General features: G+C 42.0%; 1 protein-coding gene and 1 pseudogene across 23 annotated transcripts in view; one reads left to right on the top strand and one right to left on the bottom strand.

Annotated features, from left to right (window-relative positions):
- The window catches only part of Clasp2 (cytoplasmic linker associated protein 2), a 172,765-nt gene that overhangs the window by 137,920 nt on the left and 13,629 nt on the right, over positions 1–21,216 (bottom strand). For 22 of the 23 annotated variants that reach the window (XM_085828098.1, XM_085828101.1, XM_085828103.1 and 19 more), the window contains exons 2-6: positions 14,898–14,976; positions 9,891–9,994; positions 6,277–6,368; positions 4,676–4,751; positions 2,772–2,869 (exon numbers count right to left, since the gene is read on the bottom strand). In XM_085828098.1, coding sequence (XP_085684224.1) covers positions 2,772–2,869; positions 4,676–4,751; positions 6,277–6,368; positions 9,891–9,994; positions 14,898–14,976 — 449 coding nt within the window. Of the gene's footprint in view, positions 1–2,771; positions 2,870–4,675; positions 4,752–6,276; positions 6,369–9,890; positions 9,995–10,531; positions 10,621–14,897; positions 14,977–21,216 lie in introns of those variants that run through there. The other variant, XM_085828117.1, reaches the window with a different exon arrangement.
- LOC115032064 (small nucleolar RNA SNORA17) lies at positions 212–331 on the top strand (annotated as a pseudogene).

The raw sequence follows: 21,216 nt of genomic DNA, 5'->3' as shown, positions 1-21,216 counted from the left end.
AGCACAAACAACAGGAGCAGTAAATGAACAGCTACAGTATGAGTGCTGGGGAAAAAATGTTAGGAACCATTAAGATAATTTGCAACAACAAAAGTCACCTTGCCCAGCTCACCTTTACACTTAAAATGCCCAACTGAGTTTTAGTTTTAACTCTACATACTTAAAAATTTCATCAGGATGAATTTTTAGAGGTAGAAAGATAGCTTAGTGGCCTGCCCTTAGACTGCAGGTTATCACATGTACATCAATAGGTGGCAGAAAGGAGAGAGGCTAGGTCTACACTCAGTGTTCAGACCTATGAACATCTGAATAATTATATTAATTTTTAAAAGATAATCTAATACAGTGACAACCAGTCCTGTGCTATGGAGCTGGTCAGGGAGCTGGCCTGAGACAACCATCAGTCTGGTACCAGGCAGGCCCAGACTAGTTCCCAGTACAAGGAGCAAGCTGGAGAGTAGAAAAATCCTGCCTAGAACCAAAAGTTCAGGCAGGAATGAGACCTCACAAGGGACAACTGGGCTGACTGGGCCAAGATAACCACTGGTCTGGAGCTGGGGTGGGGGGTGGAGGGGGAACATGCCCAAGAAGACTTCTGCATGGCACCATAATGCACAAACAGAGCATAGTGCTCCTGAGACCACTCCTGAGATGAGCCCAGACATTCAGAGAATGTCTAGTGTCATTAAGTGTCACTAAGAAGAACAAGTAAGTGGTAAAGAAAGAGAAACAGAAGCTCTGAATACAATGAAGAGAGTCAAAACTGGAGACTCGAAGGTAGTAAGGAACAGCCTGATGTGAGAAGCCAGTGATGCCAACTGGGACCATACTGGGGTCCTGGCCTGTGCTACTACTGGAGGCCACTTCTGGATCTGTGGCCCTGCAGTAGTAAGAGTCTGTTGCCACCAAAGGCCAGGGAGCAGCTCCTGTTCTAAGCTGCCACCTGGGGACATATTAATGTCTGAGAGCTGTGCAGAACTGGCCCCACTCCTTACTTGGGCACCACAGGAGAGGTAGCCCCTGAGGCATGGGAGCAGAAAGCTGACCCCACCCCCTTGCCAGCTGCAGTACTGAGAGTGGGACCTACACACGGCATGAGTCACAAGTGGGCTGGCCCCCAAAATATGAACACTAGCGTGGGCACTTGAGTGTTGCCACATACAAACCCTTGCCACCTGAGGCAAGAAGAAGCGCTGGCTCCAAGGTCATCAGAGAGGAAGAGTTGGCCCTGCCCCTTAGCTGGGCAGTACAGTAGACCTGATCCTAGATTGTGGGGGTTGCAAGTGAGCCGGCCCCAGGGTGTAAGTACTGGAGAGCTGGCCTTGCCTCTTGTCTGCTGAGTGGTGGTGTGGATTAAAGAGAGATGGCCTCCCATCTCCCTCATCCCTCACCATCTATGGCAGGCAGGAGAGCTGACCACAGAGTCAGGAGAGTAGGAGAACTGGCCCTGGTTGGGGCTGGTGGTAAGCCTGCCCTGGGGGTGTGAACTGACTAGCTCAGGTACCTCTCAGGCCTAGATCCAGGGCTATAAATTTGGCCCACCACAAAAGTTACCCTACTGATGAACTGTTGGAGAGCATAAAGGGGCTAATCCTACAGATTCAAAAACTATAGGATCTCCATGACACAGGGCAACAACAGAATACACAAGAAGTCCCAGTGAAGTCCCAGTATTGATAGAGTAGCAGAAGTCAGAGGCCTGTATCAGACCAACAAGTCAGTGAAATGAACACTTACAAGCAAAGAAGTGTGTACAAAAGGGTACACTGTGGGACACACTGTGACACAGTACAGCTTCCACATTCAGATTTTTTTTCCCTCTGTTGCGGGAAGGTTGTAAGGGTAGAGGCTGTGTACAAGGAGAGGGAGAGATGAGTGGGATTGGAGTACATTATATGAAATTCAAAAAGAACCAATAAGAAGTTTAAAAAATAAAAAAGATTAGCAGACAAAAAGGTGCTTGTAAGATAGCCTGAAGACTCTCCCAACATGTACAGTGTCACTCAAACCCCAAATAAAATGTAACTTTAAAAAGTGTAAACTCTTAAGAAAAAAGAATACCTACCAAAAACCTACAGCTAACATCATTCTTTTTTATTTTATTTTATATATTTATTCATTTATTTATTTATTGAGACAAGGTCTCACTAGCTTCAAACTGACAAGAGATCTGCCTACCTCTGCCTTCCAAGTGCCGGGGTTAAAGGTGTGCACTACCACCTGGCAACTAACCTCAATCCTAATGTTAAGAAGCTAGAATTGTTCTACGATCAGAACAAGGCAAGAATGTACCCCATTCTACTCTTTCTCAATAGCACATAGGAAATCCTAGAAAATAAGGACAAGAAAGGGAAATGAGAAATGTACAGACAGGGAAAAAAAGAATAAAGCTGTCATTGCAGGTGGCAAGACTAGCTATGGAAAAGCTCTAATTCACACAGCCTACCCTGAAAGCACTAAGCACTTTGAAAGCAGAGTTGAAGGAAACCTGAAGCTACATGAGCACAATGCCTGGCACTGGCACAGCTCTATGTCTACAAACTGGTTCCAGAAAACTCAGGACACTCAAACTGTTATGGACCCCTGGCTCACTGGAACTCTCTATGCAGGCCTAGCTGCACAGACCACAAAGATCTGCCTGCCTCTGCCTCCCACATGCTGGGATTAAAGGTGTGCACCACCATCACACCTCCCTGGCTGTAATATAATAACGTTAATTAGTAAAGTAGATACAAATACAACTGTAGCAAAAAAATATATTTAAGACTTACCTAGCAGGGGGAATGTCTCTTTTACACAAATCAATCCTCAGCTTCTCCCCTACGTGTCTATAAATCTCCACTACAGCTGATAGTGCAGCATTTCTCACCTGTCAAAGAATTCAAGGCATTTTAAAGAAGTTCAGATGTGACACATACTTTCTTTAAGGTAACAATAAACTACCAGGCCCAACCTGACATTCTAAGATGGTTTAATGTCTTTTCAGTCCCTGAGTAAATTATATAACCCCTTATTAATAGAAAACCAAAACCAAAGTCTATCAAAAAAGCCCTAGAAAACTCATTTAAAGAGGGCCAAGACCCTAGTGACTTAACCCCACATGTGTGATACCTTTGGGTCAATCCCTACTACATCAAACAACAACAAAGTCAGGAGATGGTTAACAGAAATCTGTGAATAAAAGCTAACAACTGGGATTTCAAAAAGTGTAATTGTATTAACCTAAAGTACAGTTAGTTAATTTTCTTGAAACAAAACTGTCTTCCAAGGATGTGAATTGAACCCAAAAAAGGAAAAAAAAAACACTTTTATATCAGTATTTCTAAAATTATTTAGAATAGCCAAAAGATAGGAAAAAACCCAAAAAACAAAAAATGCCCATTCTTATATGACTATATACACAAAATGTGATGCCTGTGTGTAAATGAAAACTCATCCAACCTTTGAAGAAGAGGGAAACTGGCACACTTTGCAGCATGGATAACTTGAGGTGGGCGTTGTACTAAATGGGACCAATCTGACTTGCATCCACCAGGCCTGTGGAGCAGTCAAACTGATGAAGGGCAGCTGCCAGCCCCTGGGAGGGGAGGGCTGGGAAGCTGTCTCATGAGTACAGTGTGAGTGCTGAGGAAGTAAGAGTGCCGCATGTAGATGGTGATAGAGTTGCAAAACAAGGAAAATGTATTTAATACCGCTGAAGTGTACTCTTAAAAACAGTTGCAATGGTAAATTTTATATTCTACATAAGAGGGGGAAAGACGAATGGGGCCTAAAAAGAACAATTTGAAAAACAACACTTACTTTTTGGAGAAACTCACTGTTAAAGAGTGACTAAGAGAGAGGTGTGCTGGCACACATCTACATCTACACATCTTCCTGGGAGACTAAGGTGGAAAAAGTCAATTGAGTTCAAGTGCCTGAGGCCAGAGTGGGCAAGAAAAGGAGAACCTTTGTCTGTAAATAAAACAGCAACTGGAGAGAGAGAAACTACAAACTGTGGGGGGACAGCTAGGACTCTAAGATGTACATGCCCTAACTAGTTTCCAGGCAACTATAGAAATAGCACAGCTGACTTTTAGGGGAGGGATGAGGCAGTGCAGACCTCTGCCTCCTGACTAAAGAAAGCACAGACACATCAAGTAAAGAGCTGCACCATGGACACAGGCTTTTCCTATTAACCAGGGCTGTCAACAACTGCAACAATTCCTGTAAAGGCACATTCAAGCACATAGGCCGGGAACAATCTAGCAGCTAACATAACGCTGGACTAAAGAAGGGGACCCAGAAGTCTCTGAATCTGTCAGACTCAAGAACTAACCATTAAGTTCCTTCTGTCTTTACTATAAGCCCAAGTACTGACAAGCAACGTAAGTTCCTTTCAAAACAAACAACCCCTGGTAGAACAAGGGGGAAGAGGGAGAGAGAAGGAGAAGAGGCCAGTAGTTCTCGCTACTTGGGAGGGTAGAGCAGGAAGATCACATGAGCCCAGTGCATTCTGAGCAAAACAGCCAGACCTTCATTTAATTTAAAAACAAAAAAGAAGGCAAAAATTTCACTATCCACCTCCTCTCTCTTTACTGTTATGGCTTAAATAAGGTAAGAGCACAAGAAAGGGCTGCCCCCTCCCGCCCTCAAAAAAGACCAGTCAATGCTTGAAGGTAAGTAATGTTTTTACCTGACTGTTAGAATCTCCAAATAAGACACATAAATGCGGCACCAACTTGCTGATGACCAGTGGTTGAGTCCCAAAGCTAAATATAATTTAAGGGGAAAAAAATTTTAGTTTCATTTAAAGAGTGAACAAAATATCCTGGTGCTATCTTCTTTTTCTTCTACTTTTTCTGTTTTGTTTTTTAGAGACAGTGTTTCTCTGTGTAGCCCTGGCTGTCCTGGAACTCACTCTGTAGACCAGGCTGGCCTCCAAATCAGAGACCCACCAGCCTCTACCTCATGCTGGGATTGAAGGTGCTGAACACTACCGGCTAGCCTTTCTTCTTATCTCTATACAGAAAGCATGGACACAGACTGTTTAAGGAAAGATGAGTAACAGGCAAAGTGATGCTGAGCAACACAAAGTAGACCCTAGCATGCATCCGATGTAGCCCTAGTTAGGACGACTACTGCGTGGGACCATGAAACAGACAGGGCGGGAACCTGGAGGCAGGGCCTGACACAGAGCCCATCAAGGGTCCTGCTTACTGGCTTGCACCCAGGGCTTGCTCAGCCTGCTCTCTTATAGAGCCCAGGACAACCAGCCAGGGATGGGACCACCTGTAATGAGCTGGACCCTCAACTATCAATCACTAACTAAAAAATTGCCTTACAGCCAGATCTTATGAAGTATTTTCCCAAATGATCCCTCCTTTCAGATGACTATGGCTTGTGTCAAATTGACATAAAACTAATCAGGACAGATGTTGAAAACGAAGGTCAGCACATGACCCAACTGGGCAAAATTCTCAACAGCAGTTTGACAACCCTGGCAGCCTATCAATTACTTAAAAAAAAATCTGAGTTGAGTCTTAATATACAGTGAGATGAAGTAAGTTAAGAGATATTTCTGTTTACTAACATTCTGAAGTCTAGGTTGAATTCAAAGGACAGGAGCACTAACACTCAGAAAGTGTGCAGACTGAAGGCCCTGACCAGCACTTGCTAGCAGGAAGGACCCAGAGCAGTGAAAGAAGAGGAAGTCATGCCATACACAGGAAAAGGCAAAGGGGCTACCTATTACCTACCATACTTCACAGTCTGCTAAGTCTTCTAGAATATAAACAAAAGCCTCCACTTACACTCCTTCTGCCACCATCTTAGCCCTGTGACACCTGTGCTATGAGGATTCTGTCCCCTACAACTAGGTGTACTGTACAGAGTCCAGGCACAGCTCGGAGAGGCTCTGTAGACTTCTACCTGTCACCCACAGTGCTCCATCCAGACTAGGGTCAACTGGTAAAAGGGATGTAGGGAAATGGCTTTAACATGTGACACAGCATTGAGTCATTGAATCACTGAAGCAGATACTAACAGAAAAAGATACAAAGTTATTAACATTATCAGGTTTATAACCATCGATGCTGGATGGCTAAGTAAAAACCGATAAATTCAAAAATTAACATGAAAGATATCTTATATATATATATAAGTAGCATTAAAGGTTATATTTTTGTTTGGGAAATCAATTAATAACTAAATGTATTTCCATTCTTTCTTCACCCTGTGAAAAAACCCTTGAGAAATGACTAAGAGAAAGGTCATTTCAGTAACCACAGGACTTACATGTTCAAGGTTTCAATAAGACACAGGCACATGCCTTCTCGAGATCGAAAGTTCTTGTGCTTGAAGCCCGAAGCTAGCTGCTCCCAGACATACTATTAGAAAAACAAGTAGACACACATGATAAAGTTAGGAAATGCACGAGACAATTTAAGTCCTCCTAACCTTACAATCAAGCCATCAGGTGTTAGATGTGCTCCACATGTGGGGCACTTTGCAAATTTTGGAATATTTACATTAACAGTAAGAAACCTTATTGATACAAACCCAAATGTGAAATTCATATCTGTTCCATATTTACTTTACACATGTAACCTGAGCATAATTTATATAACATTTTTAATGCAACTAAATTCTGACTATAGCCTGTCACATGGGTCAGGTGTGTAGTTTTCCATTTAGAGTATTAATGTTATGTCAATGAACAAAAACTTTTAGATTGCCAGATCAGAGATGTTCAACTCACATTTACAAGGTTTTGCTTGTTTTGTGTGTGTGTGTGTGTTCCTGCCCATTTGATAGCTGAACCACAATTCTGAGTTTTTATTTACATACTTTACACTTTAAATTTCAATGACTATGAGAAACATCATGTCCCATATGTAAGCATCTAAGCAATTCCAGGAACATGGGTTTCATCTATGCTAAGAATGCTGAAATTATAGGCACAGTGGTCTAGGAAGTACTCAATAGAGGTGAACTCCCTACAACAAACTGTCACATGAAACAACTGCAAACGTTTTATAATTAAAGTTTTCCTCTTTTTAATGCAAGACACAAATATGGAAACATTAGGAGCAGGTCATTTTATGACTTCCTAGTCTGTGAGGAACGGGAAAACGAGCTTATACCAATAAGGCAAAACAACTGTTTAGGACTAGTGCAGCAAGGATTTCAACGTTATCTTCCTAAACGTAGCAAACTGTCCCATAAATTGTTGCTTCACACTTAGAAAGCCAACTTAACATACCAAATCCACATTCTCATCCTCCACCCTCACTGTGTGAAATATCCAAGAACATAATCTGAAAGCTGACTTTTAAATCTTTTTAAATGTGCTTACTGTTTGTGTGTGAGTACTTCTGCACTTCCATAAGAGGTGTACGTATGACTGTAGATGTATGAGTGGAGGTCCTAAGACAACTTTTAGGAATCAGGTTTCTCTGCCCACCATGAATTCTGGGGACCAAACTCTGAACTCGGGTCATCAGGCTTGTGAATTTTAAAAATGTTAACTAAGGGCTGGTGAGATGGCTCGGCGGTTAAGAACACCGACTGCTCTTTCAAAGGTCCTGAGTTCAAATCCCAGCAACCACATGGAGGCTCACAACCATCCGTAACAAAAATCTGATGCCCTCTTCTGGAGTGTCTGAAGACAGCTACAGTGTACACACATATAATAAATAAATAAATAAATCTTTAAAAAAAATGTTAACTAAGGCTGGACAAAACATTTGCCATTGAGATCTACAAGGCCCTGGGTTCTGTTGCTATCACCACCACACATACATACATACATGCATGCATGCATGCATACATACATATTATTTAGAATAACCTGTGTCAGGCAATTCAACTCTGGAACCCTTTTATATATAAATGTTTATATCTATGTCTACAGATAAATATACACAGATGTTACCTGAGAAACAATTTAAGATGTATATCAGTAAAGACTATCCACAAAGCCTTTTTAAAGGGTATTGTTATGAAGTATTAAATCCCTTAGAGTCCATTTCCCTTTATAACTATTAAACATACGTACATTATACTTTAAGCATCACATGGTATCCATATTATACTTATGAGCATTAAGCTACCCTCTCAACTGTGGTGTACACATCAGCTTATTTTATTTTCCTTTAAAATACTTCCATACTTCAGTTTGGACGTTGTTTTCTGCACAAGTGCTTATGTGTCAGAGGCCTGGTCCTCAGTGTTAAGACAGAAAAACTTGAGGGCTAGAGAGATGATGGTTCAGTGGTTAAGAGCAATTGCTACTCTTGCAAAGGTTATGAGTTCAGTTCCCAGCACCCACATGACTGCTTGTATAACTCCAATTCTGAGTTTTGCAAGTACCTACATACACATGGTATACATATTTATGCACACATATATACATATAAAATATTTTTAATGGAAGAAGAACCTTTTTAATTTTATTTTATTTTATTTTATTTTGGGGGGGGGGGTTCGAGACAGGGTTTCTCTGTATCGCCCTGGCTGTCCTGGAACTCACTTTGTAGACCAGGCTGGCCTCAAACTCAGAAATCCGCCTGCCTCTGCCTCCCGAGTGCTGGGATTAAAGGCGTGCGCCACCACGCCCAGCTAATGGAAGTACCTTTAAGCAACAGGACATAGTAGCCAGGTGGTGGGGGTGGTACTTGCCTTTAATCCCAGCACATGAGAGCCATAGGCAGGTAGTTCTCTTGAGGTCAGCCTGATCCACAGAGAGTTACAAAACAGCCAAGGCTACACAGAAAAATGCTATCTCCAAAAACAAACAAACAAACAAACAAATAAGCCACTAGCTTGGCTCTTAGCTCCTGAAAAACATGAAAGCATTCCTGCCATCATGGTGCCATCTTCCAGGAGATGATGCACCATGTCACACAGCTGACGCTGTGCCCAAACACTATGACCTCCAAAGCTATGAGGTAACTGCTTTTTTTTGATACAAGTATCTAGCCTCAGACATTTTGTTGTAACAGCATAAAACAGGCCAATACATTATTAGTGTATGTCCATATATACATGTGCATATGTTCATGTGGGTGGGTGAATATGTGCACAAGTATGTGTGTATGTATTTAGAAAGCAGAGGGCAACCTTGTGTGTTGTTCCTCTGGTCACAAGACTCTCACTGGCCTAGAACATGCCAAAGCTGGCTAAGCCAGACCACTGGCTTGTGAGCAAGCCCCAAGGATTTGTCTGTCTCTGCCTCCCTATTACTGGAATAACAAATATATGCCACCATGCCTAACTTTAAAAGGAGAAAAGAAAGAAAGAAAGAAAGAAAGAAAGAAAGAAAGAAAGAAAGATAGAAAGGAGGGAGGGAGGGAGGGAGGGAGGGAGAAAACAGACAAGACAAGCTTCTAGAGATCAAACTTAGGTTTTCTTACTGACAGCAATGCATCCAATGTAATTAATGCATTCCTTAAGGGCAAATTATTTCTAATATATTAAAAAAACACATTGTTATAAAATATGGTTTACATAATCAATAACCACCTATTAAAATAAAAAATTCTTGTTTCTGAAAGAGTTGCAGAAATTAATATAATATTCAGGAGTTTTCAAAATAAAATTTTGGTATTTTATAATTTATAGGTAAGAAAACCAGAAAATGGTGAAGCACAAGTACAACCAGCACAAGCCAAGTCACTCATGTCTTTATGCTTTTGTAAAAACAGTAACTAACTAAAAAAAAAAAAAAAAAAAAAAAGTAAATGAAAATAAAAACTTACATACTGGCACTGTATGCTAAATTTGAATCTCTTTAAAACCTTAGCAACAATCCACTATTTAAAATTGTACTATTTATGCCTCTTGGCGTTTATTAGTTTGCTATCTTTGCCATCCATCTAATGAGAATGCTCATTCAAATGTAAGCCTACCATAGGCGGTGCCACCTCATCCATCAGCTTCAGTGTCAGGTTCTGAGCTTCTTCTCGAACTTTGTCTTTGACATCTCCCATTCTGTCTATCAAAGCTGTGGTAACTAATGGGGAAAGAACAAGTATTTGCAACTTAACTCCATCACAAACCATATTTTACAAAACTATAAACAGCAATTATTTCCATAAATAATTACAAGAAGAAATTATGCTAAGTCCCTTAGTAATAAGTTCAAGTGAAAATAATGAACAAATTTCAATGTAATCTGTACAATCGTATCCACTTAGAACAGTGTCCAAAACCAGGCAAACTGGTGTATGTGGTCACGATCCAAAGACAGACAAGTGAACGTTTGCCTCCAAGTCAATGCACGGGAGCCCTCGGTCGAGTAGAAAGGCACTCAACTCAGGAAGCACTGACAGGGGCAGTTCAAGAACCCAGCGGGCTGAAGTTTCTAGACCCAGTCAGACTCAAGGGTCAGCTTTATAATTATACTTTAAATTGTATGTTATGCATTCTTCTTGTAGGACATATTTCACATCTCACAAACAGAAACAAAAACATAGTCCTAAGCCTACATTTTAAAGAAATAGAAGAAATGAAAAATCCTTGAAGGGATACATTTATCTAGATTACTTACAGAAGGTGTAATCAAGGGGGAAAAGCCTTCAAGCCAGGTATGGAAGTACATGCTTTAATTCCAGCACTGGGGAGGGAGGCTCAGTCAGCAGGACTGAGAATTCCAGGCCAGCCTGGATTATATACAGAGAACCTGTCACAATAAAACAAAAAGCAGCCCTCACAATTAATATCATAAACACGGGGCTGAAGAGATGGCTCAGTGGTTAAGAGCACTGGCTGCTCTTCTAGAAGAGCTGGGTTCGATCCCCAACACCCACATGACAGCTCAAAACCATTCATAATTCTGGTGTCAAGAGATCTAATGTCCTTTTCTAACCTCCATGGCATGCACAGACATACATGCAGACAAAACTTCCATCCATAAAATAAGATAGTTTATTAAATCATAAACTAATATAATACTGCTCATGGCTAGGCATATGGTTCAGTGGTACGGTGCTAGCCAAGCAATGCAAAAGACCCTGAGTTCTACTCCAGCATCTTTCTCATTTTTTTAGATGTATTATTAATAAAAATGATTCAATCCACATGGCTGGCTATTATGAGAATCTGTTTCTTCTAAATCACAGAACATAATAGTAAAAAATAAATTATCTCACTTGTTTTTGGTTTGGTTTGGTTTGGTTTTAGTTTTTCCAAACAGGGTTTCTCTGTGTAGCCCTGGCTGTCCTGGAACTCACTCTGTAGACCAGGCTGGCCTTGAACTCAGAAATCCACCTGCCTCTGCCTCCCAAGTGCTGGGATTGAAAGAGAGTGCCACCAATGCCCGGCCTTATCTCACTTAATCTTTACAACACTATTAGACTAAACTACTATTAGACAGTAAAATCAGAATTTGAGTAAATACACAGTTTTTAGTTAGGTAATTGCAATAGTGTGTGTGTGTGTGTGTGTAGGCATCCATATAACAGTAACAAAGAGAAACATATTCTGTAAAATTTAACTTCAAAAGGAAACTCAAACATTGGGTTAAATAGGGGTTCATTTCAATACTAAAAAGTATTTTAGGCCACATCTAAAATGTGGTGCCATATACTTGTAATCTCAGTATTTGAGATTGGAGAGATGGAGGCAAGATGATCAAATTCAAGGCAGCCCAGGTGTACTGGCTGGTCAACCTGACACAAGCCGGAGTTATCACAGAGAAAGGAGCTTCAGGTGAGGAAATGCCTCCATGAGATCCAGCTGTAAGGCATTTTCTCAATTAGTGATCGAGGGTGGGAAGGCCCATGGTGGGTGGTGCCATCCCTGGACTGGTAGTCTTGGCTTCTATAAGAGAGCAAGCTGAGCAAGCCAAGGGAAGCAAGCCAATAAGTAACGTCCCTCCATGGCCTCTGCATCAGCTCCTGCTTCCTGACCTGTTTGAGTTCCAGTCCTGACTTCCTTTGGTGTGGAACACAGTGTGGAAGTGTAAGCTGAATAAACCCTTTCCTCCCCAACTTGCGTTTTGGTCATGGTGTTTGTGCAGGAATAGAATCCCTGAGTAAAACAAGCACAGCTCATGCAAGTTAAGCTACATCCAAATAAGTGAGCAGGCTTCTGCTAAACTAGAGTGGAGAATTCCTGCTCAAGATTCTGTAGACAATAATTAAGATGGGAGAAGGCACACGTATATAACGGAAATGCCATCCCAGGGTCCTGGAACACCAAGGAAACTATTCAAAGTCACTGACAACTCCAGTCCATCATGCTTCAATGAGCTGTCAATATACCCTGTATCTGAAAAATTAGTAAGACACGTAATACCCAGAGTAACACTTCAGTGTAAAGTGCCATCTGGAGCTACAACTGTGGTGGGGATCACAAACACAATGCCCACCACCACAGAGAGGCAAGAAATGCCAAGTATGCCAACTTCAGTGCGGTATTTCAACCTTGCAATACTGTAGTCAATATTCTCAGTTATGAATAACAAAAAAGATGAAAGGAATTATGAATCAGAGAGTCCATGCTCAAGGCTCAGTTGGAAGTACTGGGGTAATCTTTTTGTACATTGTGTGAAGGTGAGTCTCTGTCCCTCCTCACCTGCCTCAGGCATTCTCTGACTGGTTTAATAAAGGGCTGATGGCCCATAGGTAAGGAGGAAAGGAAAGGAGGAACTTCCGGGCAGAAATAGGAACTGTGGGAAAGATTCAGACCGGCATGGTGGTGGTGGTAGAATTCACCAGCCAGACTCAGAGGGAGAAACAGGTGCCAGAAGTGAAGGGCAGATATTGGGCCACATGGCGTAACGTATATTAGAATAAATAGGTAAATTCGGTTATACGAGCTAGTTGGGAACAAGCCTAAACTATAAAGCCTAAGCATTCATAAATAAATGATTCATTAATAAAGTTTCCATGTCATTACTGGAAGCTGGCAGGTCAAGACTATTGGCAATGGGGCGGGAGGGGGGCATGCTTAGCATGAAAAGGCCAGGGGAGGGGCTGGAGAGATGGCTCAGTGTTTAAGAGCACCGACTACTCTTCTGAAGGTCCTGAGTTCAAATCCCAATAACCACATGGTGGCTCACAACCAACCGTAATGAGATCTGACGCCCTCTTCTGGTGCATCTGAAGACAGCTACAGTGTACTTAGATATAATAATAAATAAATCTTAAAAGAAAAGAAAAGAAAAAAAGAAAAGGCCAGGGGAGCGGACGAGCTTATCATCCCTGAGGGCCAGAAGTTTAAAGTTCAAAGTCATCTTGATTGTATAGTCAGTTCAAGGCCAGCCTGAGATAAGCACTGAGTTCTAAGCCAGTCAGAGCTGCACAGAGACCTTTTATTTAGAGGGAGAGAGGGAGGGAGGGAAAAGGGAAGAAAGCAAAGCTACAAGGACCTAGACAAAAGGAAGCTGCACTACAAAGTCAGCCAATACTTACATGTAAGAGAAAACTCAGGCGTGCCTTATCATCCAATTCCTCAAAGCCTCAAAGAACACAACTTTATTTTTTAAATCCCATTTATGCACACAAATACATAAGCAAAACATGTTTTTAAAGTATGTTTTTTTAACACCTGCCATGAATTTTAAGCAGAAGACAGAGTAAAGATTTTATCTCAATACTAAGGGTGGGAAGTACCAATTAGTGATTAAAAGTTAATAACAAGAAATGGAGGGAAAAGAAAAATAACAAAAAAATTGACACAATTAGGTATCAAACATGAAAAAACTGACCACAGGTATTTGAAAGTCAGTTTAATAATATGCTGCCACTGTTAGGTATTAACTTAAATCACAGAAGACAGCCACTAACTTTCCAGGTGGTATTTCTGTATGTTGATGTAAAATCCTAGTGACCTCATTCATAAAGCACTCTAAAGTGCAGATGACTATCACCCGTGTTAGCCAACTACATCACTGTGTTATGCAGAGCAGCAACTTGCAGGAGCACAATGACCATGCAGCTAGCACAGCATAACTGCTTAGAGGAAGGCCATAAACATGACACAGTAACTTTGTTCAACCTAATAATAAAACATGTGGGACTGGAGTACAGCTCAGGGTTAATGATCTATGTTCAGTGTGCAAGATTCAGTCTCTGCATCCAGACAGACAAAAGCAGGGCTTTGTGTTTCTCTTTTGGTCTGAGCAGACTTCTCCATAAAACAAAACAAAACAAAACAAAACAAACTAGCAATGTAGCCTGGATGGTGGCTCACGCCTTTAATCCCAGCAGAGGGATTAAAGAGGCAGAGGCAGAGGCAGAGGAAGGCGAATCTTTATATGTTGGATGCCAGCCTTGCATACAGAGTGAGTTCCAGATCTGCTAAGGCCACAGAGTGAGACTCTTGTCTCAAAACAACAAAAAACAACCCCACAGCATGTAAGTTGTATTATAAATTTTGTCATTTTACAAAAAGTTAGAGACACTAAAGAAGATGTGTCCATGTCATAAATACTTAACAGTGCCCAGGATGTTGTGCTGTCCTGTTGCTTCTGCTTTATGCCTCCTGCAGAATTACCTATTTAAGAAGCCTTAGCGTCTTTTTTAGTAGATTAAAATACTAAAGTACCTTATCTCTGGGTTATACAAAACTATATCTTTTTTTTAATTTAATTTTAACGTATTTACTTTATTTTAATTGAATGTGTCTGTGTGTAAGTGTATGCTGTGTGTGTGCAAGTACCTTCAAAGGCCAGAAAAGGGCATCAAACACCCTGGAGCTGGAGTTACAGATGGTAGTGAAGCACCTGCTGAGTGCTGCCAATCTAACACAGGCCTTTCGCAGGTCTTCTGAACAAGTGCTTCTAACCACTGAACCGTTTCTCCAATCCCCAAACGTTTTTCCTAAATTTACAGAAATCCATTCTAATTAACAAAAATGAGAAGTAAAAACCACTGCATCAAACTCTACAATGATTGTTAAAGTGAACTTACCCATTGTTACATAAGATTTGAATCGTGTTGACAATCTATCCACAAAGGCACTTAAAATCTCCAATCCTAACAATGATACCTACAAACAGAAAGAGATTAATAAGTAAAAATTACTGATGCATGCTTTATCAGTATATAATACTTAACATACAGCAATCTTCACATATTACTAATATTTTTAAAAGTAAGTTTAGCTGGGTATAGTGGCACAGGCCCTTAATTCCATCACTCAGAAGGGGAAAGGCAGCAGGATCTCTATGAGTTCAAGGTCAGCCTGGTGCACATAGTGAGCTCCAGACCAGCCAAGGGCACACAGTGAGACCCTGGCTCAAAATTTATATTATGCACGCGCGCGCGCACACACACACACACACACACATGCATATCTTCATTTATATATGTACATTATATATCTATGTATATATGCTTATATATACATGTGTGTACCTATATGTACATATATACAAATACATAAGCATATGTAAAATCATTATACATATATATTTTAGACCTCACCCCAAGTCTCAAAATAATAAAATGTAATAAATTTTAAAATTTTTAATGAGATTGATGTATTTAGAGGTAGGTAGTCATGGGATTGAAGAGTCTACTCTCAAATACATCAATAGTAACAATTTATAAATATAGAGTGTACTGGATGGTTTTTTGTGTCAATTTGACACAAGCTAGAGCCATCAGAGAGGAAGGAGCTTCAGTTGAGGAAATGCCTCCATGAGATCCAGCTATAGGGCATTTTCTCAATTAGTGATCAATGGGGGAGGGCCCAGACTATGGTGGGTGCTGCCATCCCTAGGCTGGTGGTTCTGGGTTCTACAAGAAAACAGGCTGAGCAAGCCAGGGAAGCAAGCCAGTAAGTAGCACTCCTCCATGGCCTCTGCACCAGTTACTACCTCCAGGCTTCCTTTGGTGATAAAGAGTGATGCCAAAGCGTAAACAGAATAAATGCTTTCCTCCTCAACTTGCTTTCTGGGTCATAGTGGTTCATTTCACCACTAGAAACCCTAACTAAGACATATAGGAAAATAGTAATAAAGCTTATTTGGCAAAAATTTAATAACTGGTAAAGTCGGTAGGTGATGACTACCCAAAAGCTTAGTGACTGTACTTGCAATTTACTTTCCAGTTTGCAATGTATTTAAACAGTAAACAATTCAGTAATACAAGTTAATAAGGAAGGCTTTTCACTTTCGGTCTGGAAAGTAGAAAGTGGAATACTAACTATTCTTGAATGCATGAGGGAGCTGAGGCTGCAAAGCAGTGATTCTCAACTGTCCTAATGCAGCAACTCTTGTGCTGTGATGACCTCCACCATAAAAGTATTTGCATTGCTACTTCCTACCTGGAATTTTGCTACTATGAATCATAATGTAAGTATCTATGTTTTCTGATGGTCTTAGGTGGCCCTGTGAACGGGTCATTGGACCCTCCCAAATGGATCATGACCCACAGGTTAAGAATCCCTGTTGTAGACTAGGCAGTCAGATATCATTAAAAAAAAAAAAAAATAGGCAGACACAAACAAAATGTCCACAAGTGACAGGAGGAAAATGAAAAGTGACAGGAGGAAAATGAAGCCACAGGACAAGTGGATAACAAGAATGGCTAGGAAGAATTCCACTGTATATAACAAACTGCTAATAATCTGAGTGTAGACTGGTATGAAAACTTTTCAAAAATATTTTTGAGCATTTTATTATTTTTGTGTACATGGATGTTTGGCCTGTGTATGTCTGTGCACCACATCCATGATGCAGTGCCCATGGAGGCCAGAAGAGAGCGTGAGATCCCCTTGGAACTAGAGTTACATGGTTGTGCCACCTTGTGGGTGCTGGGAATTGACGCTGGGTCTTCTGGAAGAGAAGCTGGGCTATAAAATCTGGTATAAGCCAGCACTTAGTATAAAATCTCTCAAATAGACAGGGACACAGGAGATCATATCCACTCACAGGCTCCAGTTTGCACCCAAAGACAAGATTACTCGACAGTTAAGACCCAGAGATAGGCAGGAGATTAGAGAAGGCTCTGCAGCTGGTGGAAGTCTGGGAAAAGAGTGTGGCCTACACAGCAAAGGTCATGGCTTCAGTGTCCCTGCTTCTACAAAAGAAGAACTTAACTTGAAGGACTAGGAAAAGATCCAGTACCCAAACGCATAGGGCACAAGGAAGTAAACTGTAGTGGAGGGAAGTAGCAACTCCACTATGAGACAGAAAACCATCCTCAACCCACACTATCCAGGTTACTGATAAAACTTCACCACAAAGCTCAAGGGTGGAGAGCCTCCAAAGACTGCCTCTGTGCTGTAGTCTCGCCACTGGGATATGGGGACGACAGCAGGCAGATGAGGAGTCCTAGATTACCCTTCGCTTCTGTCGGTGCTTGGCTTGAGGGAAACACTAATACACTGCTCGGGAGTGGGAAAACACAGTCTAAGATGTGGGCAGTCAAAGCTGGGGCTCCCCAGTCCTCGCTGGAAACTGTGCAGAGGAGTTGAGAATGGAGGGTCAGAGGGTCAGGGGCCCATGGGCCTGTGATGAGGAACCCAGGGTCAGGGGCTCCCAAACTCCTGGACATCCAGATGCCACTGGGTCTGGGGAGATGGGAATGGAGTTGGGACCCCAGGATGAAGAGTCCAGGGCTTTCAGGGACGGGAAACTCCAGCTTAGCTGCTCATCAGTGATTGTCCTCAGCTTAGCAGAGACTCTCAGGGGCTCAGAGGGGCCTTCTGCACGAGATTTAGGAGGAGCGGCTGCGTAGACAAAGGCGTTCTCCAAGCTCCCACGGGGTGCTTGGTGAGATGCCCCTTGGTTCCAAACTGTTTATTAATTATTCATCGTGAAAAATGGGTGCATCCATCTCCTCACGGTGGACCAGAGATTAAATACCTTTTGAAGGAAGGAATGTCCAGGAAGGGAAGCTTGCTGGCTAAACTGTCAGGGCCCATCTAGGTACCTCATTAGCATGGAGAACTCAGTTCTGATCTATGTGACCACAGGTCGCGATCTATGCGGGGAGTGTGGTCACATGACAGGGGCCTGGTCGGAAGCAGGTCGGAACCTCTCCGAGGTTCCAGGGCTTCCAACTCACCAAGTTTCCTGGCACTGCTCCATGACTCCTCCCTCCTTTTCTTTTTGATAAAGGAGAGTGACTGTTATTTGTAGTGAGAATGTGGGGTGGAGTGGGGTGGGGTGTAAGCATCAAAACAAAACACAACATAAGCCAGAGGGGAGGGGGTAGGAAGACAGGGGATTATTGGATTAACTATTCAGTAGATTGAAATTGAGAGTGAGTTTGTACAGTTTGTGAAGGTATTAACATCGATTGTAAACAATTATCTATATAGAGATCATGTAAGTTTCCCCAAGTTCGGTAGCCATTACACTGGCAAGAGAGTTCATCTGTGGCTGGAAGGTCCCGAAGCTCTCAGCATCTGCTTGTCTCGTGAAAAATGGGTGCAGATGATGTGTCTGGACAAAGGCAGCTTTATTGCAGAGGCAGGTCCAAGGAGATGGCCTGTGGCAGCAGCTCACTTTTTCCCTTTTGTAGAGATAAACCTGTAGAGTAATCACAACATGGGAGCAGAACCCAGACGGGGGTGTCTGCACAGGGTGGATAGTGTATATGTTAAGTGTACAGTTTGCTTGGGAACATATCATGGTCTGTTGTAATAGTCCTAGAAAGAAGGCTGGGGTGTTGAGGAATTTAGTCCTGGAGGGAATCCTTTAAGTGTGTTGTACTAAGGAAATCAGAGGGAAGAGTTGAGGATTTATCTGCTTTGGATGGCTGAAGAAGAAAATACCACGTTAATTATATATCTGGGATAAGCAGCAATAGCTTGTTTGTAAAAGGAGACTGGTTGTTAATTAAGGATTAAATAATGGTTATTAACATAGTTGGTTTGACCTATGGGAGTAGATTAAATATGATTTTTGAAGTTTAAAAGAAATTTTAGGACAATTTTAGTTAGAGGGCACAAACATTGTTTCAAGTATTCCTGTTAGGGAGAAAAATGAACATTTAAATAAAGAAGCATGAAAAATTTTGTGTTAACGGTTACAGGTATGTGGGTTGGGTTTTTCTTTTCTTTTTTCTTTTATTTTTTATTTTTTGTTTGTTTTGTTTTGCTTGAATTCTCAGCAGCAAAATCTCATCTATTATCCTTGCTTGCCAGGCTCTTTTCACCTGGGGGAGGGGAAAGGGCCTGCTCTGCCATGTCGTGGCTGCTCTAGCAGGCAGCCCACTCCCACCCCCATGTTTTGCCTTGGCTGGTATTGCTAGAAGACGGCAGGGGTGGAATGTATTTTGTACACCCTAAAAGTAGAGCAGGAAAAGAAGCATATGGACTTGGTGGCACCTTATTGGCAGGACTGGAGGAAATAGGGAGTAGGGAGAGAGGAGTGTGGATCAGTTTTTGTTAATGGTCAGTTGGACTATCTGGATTTGGACAGGGTTGGTGCAGTAGCTCTGTCCAAATAAAAGTGGGAAGAAGACAGAGTGTCTGTCTTTAGAATTGGAAGGCTTGAGTCTTTGGAACTAGCACCAGGGGTTACTCACAGTCTTTGTTTAATCTGGAGTTCCGATGTGGGTCTGTGTAGGTTGCCAGCTGGGGTATGTCCAGTAGGCACAAGACTTGCACTCCAGTGGATACTCATTAAAGGATTTAAAGTAGACTCATTCCAATTACAGGGCCTCAAGAGAGTCCTGTATTGTTATTTTTTTGTCACAACCTCCCCAAGTCGGGAGTAGGTAATTTGCACACCTGCTGCCTTCCTTGGATGTGGTAGCTAGTTCTCAGGCTCCCTCTCCAGAATCGAACCCTGATTCCCCGTATCCGTGGTCAACATGGTAGGCTCTACGACTATCTTAAATAAATAGGGCAGACATTCAAATGGGTCGTCACCACCACAGGAGGCAAGAGATCTGCCCAAGGTTATCTGGAGTTACCAAAGCCCCCAGCACCTGGCACCCCACAGCCAGGTTGGTTTTCACTGATAAATGCACAAGCATCTCCTCTGCCCGGGATGGGGGTCAACACCCATCAGCATGTATTAGCTCTAGAATGTCCACAGTTATCCGAGCAGGAGAGGAGCGAGTGACCAAAGGAACCATAACTGATTTAATGAGCCATTCAGTTTCACTGTACCAGCCATGCGTACTTAGCCATGTATACTTAGCCATATATGGCTTAATCTTTGAGACAAGCATACACTACTGGCAGGATCCTGTTCAACCTTACCAAGTTTCCTAGCACAGTCCACTGCCCCACAACTGTACCAGATAAATTAAGAAATTGGTCCCACACCTCACAATCAGGCTGGCAAGACAAAGTGAGAGCACAGGGAAGAAGCATTACAGGAAACAGGAAAGGATTCAAGCAGAGTATACTGAAATACGGAAGAAAACCCTTCATCAAGCTAACTCAGGGGAACCAGAAGCAAACAGGAATCAACAGCAAACACAATACACAGACCTAACTCAACTCTTGACTAGACTGACTATCTAGCTCTATACTAAATGCTTAACAGAAAGATAAGTGCTACTTCAACAATAAAAACTACTCAATTTAGTCTCACATTTCTTTATAATTTTCAACTATGAAGTATGAGTCACAGGAAAAAAGCAAATGGTAGGGAATTGGGACCCGAATATCAAGACCAAAGCCATCAACAAACAAAATACAATGTCTAGGTCTGAAGCACTAAGTTTAAAGTAATGATTAATGTGTTTGCAGCAGAGGGTGAGAGCCAGTTACAGAGCACTTAACTAGAGCCTGAGAAGCCTTGGTTCAGGCCCTAGCAGAGGGTAAGCTGACTGTGACCAACAAGAACCAGAGACGAACCTTCACTCTAAAATAACAATTAAAGGAGAGCTGCACAATTGGCAGTGTTTGCCTAGAGTGCAGAAGGCCCTCAATTTACTCCTCAATACCATACAAACCGGGTATGGTAGAGAACAGCAATCATGGAGGCGACACTACAGAGGGGAAGTTTTTTTGTTTGTCTTGTTTTGCTTTGTTTGTTTCTGAAACAGGGCTTCCTTCTTTGTATCTCTGGCTGTCATGGAACTCACTTTGTAGACCAGACTGGTCTCAGATTCAGAGACCCTTCTGCTTCTTTCTCCTCCTCCACTCCCCCGTGCTAGAATTAAAGACATGTTGTCATCACCCAGCAGCATGGAGAAGCACCCAGAAAACATACATGAATAAATAGGCAATTTCAGCACACAGATGGAAACCTTGGGAAGCATAAGCCAGCTCGCCCACCTAGAAGAAAGTTCCAGGCCAGCTAAGACTACATAGTGA

Source organism: Mus caroli, unplaced genomic scaffold, assembly GCF_978045245.1.
Source record: "Mus caroli unplaced genomic scaffold, Mus_caroli_1 scaffold_11, whole genome shotgun sequence".
Taxonomy (NCBI): domain Eukaryota; kingdom Metazoa; phylum Chordata; class Mammalia; order Rodentia; family Muridae; genus Mus; species Mus caroli.
The sequence above is the reverse complement of the archived record's forward strand: the minus strand, read 5'-3'. Positions and strand labels throughout refer to the sequence as shown.